This window comes from Microtus ochrogaster, chromosome 15, assembly GCF_000317375.1.
Source record: "Microtus ochrogaster isolate Prairie Vole_2 chromosome 15, MicOch1.0, whole genome shotgun sequence".
In the NCBI taxonomy this organism is placed as follows: Eukaryota; Metazoa; Chordata; class Mammalia; order Rodentia; family Cricetidae; genus Microtus; species Microtus ochrogaster.
Window position 1 is genome coordinate 21,774,131 of NC_022017.1, and position 11,917 is coordinate 21,786,047.

At 53.0% G+C, this 11,917-nt stretch overlaps 1 protein-coding gene across 1 annotated transcript; it reads right to left on the minus strand.

The window, feature by feature from the left end:
• Window positions 1–207: 207 nt before the first annotated feature.
• On the minus strand, window positions 208–8,231 carry Mapk8ip2 (mitogen-activated protein kinase 8 interacting protein 2). Its single transcript, XM_005354332.3, has 12 exons — window positions 8,050–8,231; window positions 7,069–7,174; window positions 5,549–5,827; window positions 5,366–5,462; window positions 4,046–5,287; window positions 3,615–3,690; window positions 3,322–3,494; window positions 3,135–3,244; window positions 2,130–2,237; window positions 1,890–1,960; window positions 1,199–1,297; window positions 208–1,003 (listed from the first exon to the last, which is right to left on the minus strand). Exons 1-12 carry the CDS (start codon window positions 8,112–8,114, stop codon window positions 931–933), a joined length of 2,499 nt encoding a protein of 832 aa, XP_005354389.1. The 5' UTR covers window positions 8,115–8,231; the 3' UTR covers window positions 208–930.
• Window positions 8,232–11,917: the final 3,686 nt, after the last annotated feature.

Genomic DNA, 11,917 nt, shown 5'->3' on the forward strand with positions numbered 1-11,917 from the left:
ATCTGTGAGGATCTCCGAATGCCATCCCCAACATGGCTCTAGCACAGGGCGCGCAGTGACCCACCCTCAGCAGGGCTTCAGGACGTACTGAAGACATTTCCCAGTCCCCATAACCCCCTCACCCTGGATCCTCCGTTTCCATTTGCCACAGGCAGGGACCTGAGACTTAGATCCCCCACCTGGGCACCACCTTAAAAACAGCCAGGGTCACACCAAGCAGAGTTTATTGAGGCCGTGGGCGGGGCCCATGTACACAGCAGGTGGCGTACGCAGGGCAGATACTCACTCGCTGGACTGCAGGGGTGTTAGCGGCAAAGCAGATGACCTGTTGGGAGCACCCTTTAGGGTGCCCTCCTCCTAGCAGCATTGGGGGCTTTGGGTGAGCATCAAGAACCACCTCGTTGCCCGAAGGTTCTCTTAGAAACCCCTCCCTCTTTCCCCTGAGCTCCTTGGGGTTGGGGCTAGGGTCCCCCTTCCTGCAATCAAAGACGGGATGATCCCTTGAGATTCACTATAAAAATTAAAATTCATTTATAAATCACAGGAGACGGGCGGGAGGGAACCATGGGGGACCTGACTTCATCAGTTACCTTGAGCCTACTCCCCTCCCTCAAGTTCTACCTCCAAAAGAGAGAGCAAAGAGCGAGGTCTACAGGCACAGAAAGAGGTTGGGAGACAGAGGGAAGGTAGTTGGAGGAACGGGACAAAGGAGGATACGAGAGAAAAGATGCTTCAGAAGAAAGGTATGGCTGCTGAGGCTCCTCTCCCCAACAGCTCCCGAAAAGCCATGACCTGGTGATAAAGGATAAGAGCCAGCCTGGAGACTCCCACAAAGTAAGGTTCCAAATGTCCCCAATCCAGTCCTTGCTCAAGCCGTGGTGGCCTTGAGATACCCAGAGCTGTGTAGACGGGAGCTGAGGGAGGTGGGTGCTACTCCAGGTAGATATCCTCTGTGGGGCAGGCAAATGCCAGGTGCTCCTGGTAGTACTCCAGGAAGGCCCGGCTGCAAAGAGGGAGAGGACCGTGCTCAGCCCAGAGCTCCTTCTAGTTCTTCCCAGCCATGCACTACTGTCGTCGCTAGCAACCATGTCCCCACATCACCCTTTCTAGCAACCTGCACCCATGCCTCTCCCATGCACCTGAGCCCTTCTGTGCCGTATCCTCCCTCCCTGGGCTCCGGCTCCATCTTCCCACTCACCCCACGCTCTGCGCCACTGGTCTCATAGATTCCTGGGACACAAAGACATGGCAGGCAAAGCGGCTTAGCAGCGGGTGTTTGGTGATGAAGCCAAAATAGCTGGGGAGACATTGACAAAGGAGGTGTCAGGGCACTGACCTAGCCCCGGGCACGCCATCAGTACTCAGAGCAACTGCGATCCAGGCGAGCAGCTTGAGACTCCAGATCCCACCCCACCCCCAAACTGTAACCAGTCAGATGCACTGCCCCGTTATATTAATTCACACACGTTAGCCCTGTGAGGTAGGTGTACCATAGTGACTAAGCATAGAGAGCGTTAGTGTCTTGCCAAAGGGTACACAGTCAGTCTGTGGCAGCACTGAAGTAAGGGAGGCAGTCTGTGCTCTGAAGACCCAACAACCCATAATCCCTAACCTTATACAAACATGGCACGCTCTGTTACTTACTCCTCAGCCAACACCTAGGCATAGTCATGCAAATTAACCATCCACCCATTCCAATCTTCCTTACAGTGGAACCGGGATGGATTCTGATTCACTCCTGTAGAACTGCAGCTGGATCAGTGTCTAGACTAACTGGCATGGATTGGGCACCATATCAGGGCAGTTGGAGCCCTGAGGGTAGGCGGGGATCGGAGACCAGGTGACCCTCGGCCTTTGAAGAAATGTAGGAAGAACAGGGAAGTCCTTACCAGCTGTTTCGGGGATGGCAGCCGCAGAATGAGATGTTCTTCATCTGGAAGAAGTGGCTGCAACGCTGGAACTAGAGCAGAGGTGAGCAGAATCATCCCACATTGGCTAAAACGAGCCTGAGACCACGCCCACTACACGCATCCTCGCTGTCCCTGCCCCACCTTTTCCCCTGGGCTTTAAGGGCCCCACCGCCGCCACCTCCAAGCCTCCCTCTGGTCCCCAGCCTATCACACTCCCACCTCAGGTCCTCCTCCACTTAGACTCAGCTTGACCCCCCGCAGAGAAATCTCAAGATCGCAAGAGGCAGGAGGGCGCAGGTGGACGGTTAGCTTCCGGGCTGTGGCAATCTGAGGGAGAAGTTAGAGGAGAAGGGAGGGTCTTGAGGAACCCATCACGGGCTCTCTTTCTCTCTCTCTCTTCATCATGCCTCTGTTCATTTTAGATTATCTGAATACTCTTGGCACCTCAGGGCCCCAGAGACAATTCTGGAAGACAAAAGGATGACCTTGGCCATCTTTGCTTTACGAACAAGTCAATCGCACCCTGCACCTAGCTTGCCTCCCTTCTGTCACAACCAGGCTGCTTCTCTTGCTTGGTTCAGGTGCCAAGAACTTTTTCTCTGCCCACACTTCCAGCCACCTTATGCCTGATCCCCATAGCCTGGCAGGAGCTATCTGATACTGAGCTGATTTATGCTGCTCCTCAGGGTCCATTAGCCTCGGTTGTTTGGTAGAGGGGGGGGGGGGGGGTGTCAGGTCAGAAGGTACTGATAATTGTCCACTGAGTGTATAAATGAGGGAATAAGGAACTCCCAGGGAAGAGGAGGTGATGAGAGTTGGGATTTTGTTTTGTTGGTTGATTTTTTTGTTTGTTTGTTGTTATTTGTTTTGGTTTTTGGTTTTTGGAGACAGGGTTTCTCAGTAGCTATGGAGCCAGTCCTGGAACTTGCTCTGCCTATAGACCAGGCTGGCCTTGAACTCACAGAGGTCCGCCTGCCTCTGCCTCCCCAGTGCTGGGATTCAAGGTGCTCGCTACCAATCAATAGGCCCAGAGGTAAAGGGCACAGCTGTTTCACTCTGCCCTAGGTCTTTCTGCATAGCCTTCTGAATCAGGCCTGAGAGTCAGTCCAGTAACATCCCCCTTCAAGGCCGGAGGCCACTGACTCACAGGAGCTGTGCTGTGGTAGACTGGGGTGACATCCAGGTGGGCCCCCAGCCTGTGCCCGCCACCATCTCCACACTGACCTTTTGCATGGCTGCACACAGGATGCCATTGCCCTGGTGACACGGTACTTCCACAGAGCCCAAGAACTGCACATCAAAGCGCTCCACCCAGCAAGGGCTCCGCTTGCTCCCTGGGGAGAGGAAAGTCAGGGGGTGAGACAGAAGAAAAGTCTGTGGTAGCAGCTTCCTCTTGTAGGTGGCATCTTACCCAGCAGATCCTTGGCGGGACCCGGCACTGCGTGGGCATAGAAGGCCGGGAAGACGCCACGCTCGCCGGTGCGCATGTTGAAGCCACGAAACCAAAAGTCATCCTCTTCAGCTTCCACGAGCACCGGGTCATCCACATCTAGTTCCAGCTCGTCTGGATGCCGGGGGATGAACCTGAGATCAGAGAGAGACTGGCTGAGACCAGGCAGGCCTCAGGTACGCCACGGACCACAATGTCCTAAGCAATCTGTAGGCTGGGGCTGGGGGTCCCCAGGGGCGAGGGAGCTGATATACCTGAAGACAGCCCGGTGTGTCTGCTCTCTCTCCTCCCCGTTGACCAGACAGGAAAAAAGACCAAAGGACTCAGTGCCTGAGACACACAAGAGGGGCAGAGATGGGGAGAGTTAGGAACTCCGACTCCAGGGAGAAAGGAAAGGAAGTGTTTAAAGACTGGCCTTGGGCTGGAGCCAGATCCCCTCCCTGCAGCATACTGTTGGGTATCCTAAGTCAAGAAAGGAAGGAAGTGAACCCGGCTATGGGCTGGCTTTCCTGTCCCTTGGGGAGGATCACTGCTCATTGTCCCAGGAAAAAAGGAAGTGTCCAGCCTTGACCACCTCTAGAACGTAAGGCCTCCTGGGCACTTTGGGGGACCAGATAGGGCCTGGGGCCAGGATGGTGGCTTCTTCTGCTGCCCCCCTCCCACCTTCCACCACTTTCCCACTCACTGGAGGATCGAGATGTACTGTTGACAAAGACATTGAGGAACTTCTTGGAGAAGGTGAGGTCGGGACTGTCAGGAGAGGCATCATCCCCTGGCAGCTGGTCACCACCTAGCAATGTAGCTCCCGCCTCTTCCTCGCTGGCCTCGCAGCTGCTGTCCTCTTCACTGTCGTCATTGCCCAGGCCCGCACAGCGCCGCAGGCTCACTAGCTCCAGCTGCGTGTGCTCATCCACTACTAGTGTGTACTTAACAGCGTCGTACACCAGCGAGGCATCCAGCGGCTCAGTAGAGCCTGTACTCCTGGAACCAGGAGGGACCACGCTGTCCTCCACATCGTCCTCATCCTCCTCATCCTCTTCATCCTCGTCCTCCTCCTCCGAGCAGGCAGCAGAGCAGGAGCGGCCAGGGCGGGCAGTGCGGCCCGGTGTGGCCCAAAGTGGGGTGATGGTATCCCGTGTTGGGTTACTGAGGAAAAGGCAGGGCCCAGGCTGCGCAGGGCCAAGCCGAGGCGCTGCAGGGGCCGGCGGAGGTGGCCCGCAGAGGGTGTCCATGTCCACCAACTCCACGTGGGGCCCTGCTACAGCCTCAGGGTCTTGGCAGTCCTGGGGTACCCGGTTGGCCTGTGACACAGCCTCTTCTGGTGGCCGTGGTGCGGGAGATAAGCACTGGCCGGGGCAACGAATGGGCGAAGATCCCTCAGAGATCATGCGGCTCACCAGGTTGCTGAGCAGCCAGGGCGAGTCGGCGTCCTCGCTGAGGTCAGGCTCGGACTCAGAGCCGGACTCATACTCGCTGTTGGTGTCGTCAGGACCCACAGGCAGAAAGGCAGGGCGGCGGGGAGGTTCATGCAGTGGCTCAGGCTCAGGCTCTGGCTCCGAGGCTGGCGATGAAGCCTCCTCAATAGAGTTGGTGAGATGTGAGGAGCGGCCGCTGCTGCTGCCACCGTCGCTGCTCAGCTCCAGCTCCGTCTCAGATATGGACGAGATCATGCGCCCCAGGCGTGCACCACCTGCATCCTCAGAGTCCGAGCCTGGTGACGAGAGCTCTTGACTGCTTCGCCGACCCTCGTGGCCTCCACTGGAGTGGCTTCTCAAGTCAGCCTCAATCCCAGGATCAGAGGAAGGCGAGGCCCCACCTGACACTGGTGGCTCTGGGGGTTGGTTCCCTTCACAGTCACAGCCAGGGTGTACCAGAGACCGTACCGCATGGGGCTCCTCTTCTGCCGGCATGAGAGGGGCTGGGAGCTCTGAAAGAGAGGGGCCTCCTTTCAGCACCCAGCCGCTCCTCCCTTTCCCTCCCTCTTCTACTGGCCTCCATCCCTCACCTTTAAGGGGCTCCTGGGCTGGCGAACGCAGCACTGTCTCCTGCCAGGAGGATGGAGGTGCGGACGTAAAGCCACCGTTGTTGTTGTTCAAGGAGTCCTAGATAGGAGGACAAAGCGGTGTGACTGAAGACCACTCCAGCAATCAAGAGAGGGCGGAGCCTGTGGTGGGTATGGGAAGCTCACCTGGGCCCCGAGTGTAGTCAGGTGGAGAGTGGTAGGTCGGTGCTTGTGGGGCTCCTCTAGGGAAGGGGAGGGAATAAGGGGCTCACCAGCAAGTGCCTCAGAACCACATCCTCCCCCTGCTTTGCCCTCCCCATCTCCTTCTTCCTCCTCTTCCTCCTCGTCCTCCTCCTCTTCTTCCTCCTCCTCCTCATTGTCATCGATCATCTCAAACTCCTGGAAATCATCTTGGAAGGAACAGATAGGGTGTGGCTGCTCTGAGCGACCCAGGGAGAGGCTGTCCTGAAGGAAGGAGGGACAAGACAGGGCTGGACCAGAGGACAACAGTATCCTGGAGTCCCAGGTATGAGAAGAGGGGGAAGCAGGAAACTAAAGAGCTCTTTCCACTTCGCCCCATCAACATAGCAACTTTTCTTTTTGTTTGTTTGTTTGTTTGTTTCAAAAAAAATCTGCTTAAGATACTTATTGATCACTGCACTTCCAGGAAGGGCCCAAATTTCTGAGACATTCTCAGAGTAACCCTAAGTAACCTTCCAGCTTTATCCATCCCCAAACCGCATCATATCTGACATTGGCACTCTGTTGCTCTGACAGTATTTTAACAACCCACAACTCATGGATTCGATCTGTCTTACAGAGCAGACTGCTTCACCTCCACATTATGCACTGGTGTTCTCCCACGGGAACATCATCAATAAGTAACAAAAGTATGTATCAATACGGAGAGCCTGCACTCTGATGATTCACCAAATTTGTACCAAACCCAGGGTCTTTGGCACAGTTAGTCCTTCTGCCAGTGATTCTTCTCTTCCACACACACACCCTCCTACCTACCCCCATCTGCCTGCTTCCTGCTAACCTCGGGGTTATGCATGACATTTCTTCCAAGAAGTCTTCCTGATTCCTGCAGTCCGGATTAGAATCCCTTCCCCCTGATCACACTTTGTGTCCAGTTGGAATCCCGCCACTGGCATATTGGGTGATCACTATCTCTTGCTTGTATTTCTCCCCTGCTAAACTGAAAGTGTGTGTGTGTGTGTGTGTGTGTGTGTGTGTGTGTGTGTGTGTGTGGTCTGCTCCCAACCTGGAAGCCCCCTGCACTTGGCACGTGGCATTTTCTCAGAGCAAATGAAAATGGAAACATGTAGAGACAGAACCAGGAGGCAGGATAGAAAAGATTTTAGGGAGACCAGACAGAAAAAAGAGACCCAGAAGCTGAGTTGTGATGGGGACCGGATGGTTTAAACCATTGTGGGAAGCAATCTGAGTACAGAGGCACCCTGGCAAAGGCACACATCTCCTACCTCTTGTGGCACCATGTCGGGGAGAACTGACAGAGAAGGCCCCCGAAGGGCCTATCGTATGTTGGGAAAGACAAATGCCAAAGGACTATTAGCAAGGGCAGAGGCTTTCCTGCTTGGAAGCTGAACTCAAACACTCTTAAACCCACAAGGTGCTACGGAAGCCGAGCCTAGGTGAAGCTCCTCTCTAGGCCAGTCCTGCACACCCAACCCTTTCCCCACCTTCTCGCAGTGGTCTGAATCGTAGCTAAGGCCCAGTCCACAGTCGTCGGTGATCTCAGACAGGTCTTCATCATCAAATTCTTCCAGACTTATGTCCTGGGGAGGCCTGAAGAGGGTGCCAGGGTCAGACAGCCATCAATCCTAGGCTCCTGGCCTGAGAGCTGATCCTAAGGACTTTGGTGGGAAATGTCCAGCTCCCAGGGCCCCCAATTCCTAGGCTAAAGCCATGCCATTTTGACCCCAGGCACTGCTCGCACCTGCATCCCCTCCTTCATCACAGCAAATGAGCCCAGAGCAGCCATCACTCCCCAAACCCCTCCTACTCCTCCTCAGCTCAGCTCCCAGTCCCTGTGGGTCACACATCTTTAGCCTCAAGGGAGACACCTTGAGCCAACAGGGAGAGGGGGAGCTGAAGCTGCCACAAAAGGAGAGGGAGGGGTCCAGCTGCTCTGCTTCTGTCCCCATCCCCCTCCTACCAAGCAGGCCTACACCCAAAGGTCCAGCCCCCTCCCACCCCAGCATCCTCCATCCCACCCCAGCATCCCCCATCCCACTCCAGGAGCTTCAAGCTTGATTTCACTCTCCGCAGGCCTGGGGACTAGGGGCCAGGCCCTAGCCTCTTGGAAGGAGACACAACAAGGCCAAAAGGACACTGTCAAGAACGGACTAGGTGCTGGGCACCCTGCCTAAAATCCCTCAAAGGGTCAGTCTAGGGACCCCACCCTTGCCAGGTCATCTGTCCTGACTGGGTGCGGCTCGGTATCCCAACAGGAAAGGTGTGTGTCTGCGTGAGGGGGTACCATTGGGTCTGCGCGACAGGGAGCAAACACGGAGGGACCCGGAGCCCAGGATGGGGGATGGGCAGCATCAGTCAGAGGCCTGCAAACCAAAGAAGCCCCTGGCCTGAGTAACTGCAATCGATGGGGTGGGGTAGCAGGCTGAGGAGACCTACTTGAAGATGAGACCCAGCCGAGTGCGTACCTGCAACCCGGAGGCGACAGCGAGTGGAAGGTGGAGAGAGAAAACATCTCCGCGCGATCCGCCATCTTCCCAGGAACCGCCGGCCGGCAGCTAGGGGGAGGGGTGAGGAGCACCGCGCGCCCTTGGTGCTCAGGCTCGCGGCCTCTGTCTCCCCACTCACCTCGTGACACGCCCTGCGACACCCGCCGGCGACACACCTCAGCGCCCTGCCAGGACACCGCGGCAGCAAGCCGCGCCGCAGGGGTGAGGGGAGGGAGTGGCGCAGGGCGGGGCCTGAGGGGGGCGGGGGGATGGGGGTCGAGCCGAGGGGGATGCGGGGTGTAGGGGTGGTGGTGGTGGTGATGTGATGATGATGGTGGTGAGGTTCTGGCCGGGAACGCTGGCGTGTGGCTTGCGTGGTCAGAGCGAGGAACAGGCGAGAAGGGATAGGTGGGAGCAGGAACCAGCTCGTAGACCGAAGGTTTCTGCAGGAGCCGAGGAAGATGCCGGGAGAAATGGGTGCGACAGACCCAGGAGCCAGGACCTTAGCGGCCCGGGTTTGCGCACTTCTAGTTATCTACGTTGTGCCGTGCTTCTGGGAGGTGGGCGGCTAGTGAGGGAGGGTGAGGCCCTAGGAGCAGCATTCATGTCCCAGGAAATCCGAAAAGCAGAACGGGGTTGGCCAGCCCGCCAGACCTCCTAACCCGCTAGATCTCCAAAAGGGTGTCAGAGGGAGCTGTCCACCCGTGGGTGCTGATCAGAGCTCATCGGAGCTGTTCTCCACTGGGTGCTGATGGGACCAAAGGAAAATTCTCCCTAAAATTTGCTGACCCCGGCTAGGGCAGTCATTTTCCTGACAGTGCTAACGGGGCCAGGACAATGACACTGGCTCGAATGATGTGAAAGACGTCTGGATTCAGAGCCCACAATCCAGAGGTCAACACTGAACTTTCTGTGTGTAGTACAGTCTGCAGAACCTGAACAGAGATATTGGTGGGTACTGGAAGAAGTTGAAGCTGTGTTCTTTCAACTGAACCACTGTTATTTTTTTTGGGGGGGGGGGTCGATACAGGGTTTCCCTGTGTAACAGTCCTACCTGTTCTGGAACTAGCTCTTGTAGACCAATCTGGCCTTGAACTCACAGGGATTCGCCTGCCTCTGCCTCCCGAGTGCTGGGATTAAAGGCATGCGCCACCAAAACCTGGCCCTGAACCACTGTTTTTTTGAGGTCACCTATGCTCTTGGCTCTGTTCAGAGTATGGAAAACCTCCAACTTGAAACGTGGGCTTACTAAGGAGTTCTGTGTAGAGAGAAAGGGCAGAAAAGGCGCCAGCTGTGAAACTGAGAGAGATCAAAGTGGTGATGGATGACAAGCTAGAGAAGGGATAGCGAGCCTCCTCTCAGAATTTGCTTTGAAAGGAGCAGGAGCCACTAGCGTATGAAGGCTGGAAATCACAGAGCAAAGGGAATTCAGATGATCAGTAGAGACACCTGGTCATCCAGTTTCTTAATTTCTGAATGGCCAATGGTGTGTGGCTTCTCTGCAAAGTCTCCAGAATGTTTCAGGATTCATTTGGAATTGCACAACCTTGAACTCATCTCAGGCTATAATTTCCACACCCTCCACAAGCCTCTCTCTCCTGTGATCACACCCAAATTCCAAAAGCATAAATAGCATTGGGGGTAGCTTTTACCTCCAATTTACTTGTGAGATTTCTATTTGTCGCCAAGAGCACAGTCTCTAGACTTAGGCTCTGAGAGATTGTGGTACCTGCTTTATTTAGTCACCAAGTAACTTTCTGAATATCAGCCAATTGCTCAATGCATCAGAACTCAGTTTCTTCCCCTGCACAAAGATACTGTGACACACGCAAAGCCCCTGGCATAATGATTTATGAATCACCACTCGATGTCCATCCTTCAAAAATGCACAGTCAGGCATGGTGGCACATGTCTTTCATCATGGCATGCAAGAAGCAAAAGCAGATAGATCTTTGTGAGTTTGAGGCCAGTTTTGTCTATATAATGAGTTCAAGGCCAGCGTGGTCTACATAGTGAGACCCTTACCCCTCCCAAAAAAGGATACATGAAAGGGCAATAGTAACTTGCACACCTTTAAGGGAGGGGATTTGGGAGAGTCCACTGACTTTGGCTCTGACCCTCTTATCCAACACCCTCAATGTTTTCCAACCTCACTGTTTTAATCAGAACTTCTCTTTTTACCTCAACGTCCATTTCCACTGCAACACATTGACAATTCTCTTTCTTCTTCAGCTGGGCATAAAATATCTCCATCCCTGGTGTTTGAAGTTTCCATCACAGTGTAGATTTATTTAACGTGTCTAACATGTCTTCATGAGGCTCACTGACCTTAATTACGTGAATCACTTTTCGTCAGTGAAAAATCTGACAACCATCACCTCTTAGAAATTTTTTCCCATTATCTCTTTACTGTCTCAGAGTCAACCATGGTGGCACAGGCTTGTTATTCCGGCACTTAAGATGTTGAAGCAGGAACAGTTCAAGTATGCCTGGACTGCATAGTGAAACTCTTCTATCAAGAAAGCAAACCGAGACATACGGCCTCTGCTCCATTCCTTCGTTTCTTTCAGCACTCCCATTAAACTCATGCTGAATTTCCCGTCTCTGGCCTCCAGGGCTCCTTTAACCTCCTCTTATGTTTATTTCTGTCTAAGTATTTTCAGACAATATTCTCAACAATTTTCAATTGTTTACAATCTGTGGATAAAGCTGTACGCTGTTTCAAATTTCATTAAATTTAAGGTTCAACTAAAATTTCAGTTACAAAGCCAGGTGTGGTGGTGACATATGCCTTTAATCCCAGCACTTAGGAGGCAAGGTAGGTGGATCACTGAGAATTCAAGGCTAGCCTGGTTTACATAGTGAGTTCCCGGACAGCCAGGGCTACACAGTGAGACCTTGTCCCAAAACAAAAAAACTAAACTATTTCAAATACATTAAAAACTTCCATTTATTCACTTATAAAAACAGAGTCTTGCTATTTTGTGGTCTCAAATTCATAATCTTACTGCCTCAGCCTCCCAAGTGCTGAGTTAATAAACAGGCACCAACACATTTGGCTCATTTTGATTTCTACATCTATTTCAACCTTCTCTATTATTATTTTAGTTGTGTTAAATATGTTTTACTTAATTTTTATTATTTACGCATGTGTTTATGTATGTGCAAATGTACATATGTACTGTGAGATGATCTTCCTGTAGGTTGTGAATATGTGTTGCTCTCATTGGTTGATAAATAAAGCTGTTCTGGCTATGGCAAGGCAGGATAGAGCCAGGCAGAAAATCCAAGCAGAGATATAGGAGAAGAAGGATGGAGTCTGGGAGATGCCAGCCAGTCAGAAGCAAGACATGTAAAAAGTGAGGTAACAAGCCACAAACCACATGGCAAAGCATATATAAAAAATATGGGTTAATTTAATGTAAGAGTTAGCTAATAATAAGCCTCAGCCTCAAGCAAAGCATTTATAAGTAATAGTAAGCCTCTGAGTGGTTACTTGGAAACTGGTGGGCAGGAAAAAAAGCTCCAATTATACATGTGTGCATCGCATGTGGAGGACAAAAGCAACTTTGTGTGTGGAGACCAAAAGATAAGTTTGGGTATTCCTCAGGAATGCCATTCACTTCCTTTGAGATAGGGTCTCTCCTTGGCCTGGAGCATACCAGCTAAGCTGGCTAGTGAGCCCCAGAGTTGATCCTATCTGTCTCCCTAAACTGGAGACAAGGCATATACACCATCACACCTGACCTTTTTCCTTGAGTTCTGGGGATCAAGCTCAGGTCTTCATGTTTATGAGGCAAGTACTTTACTGACTGAGCTATCTTTCCCAAACCATTGATCTTTTTTT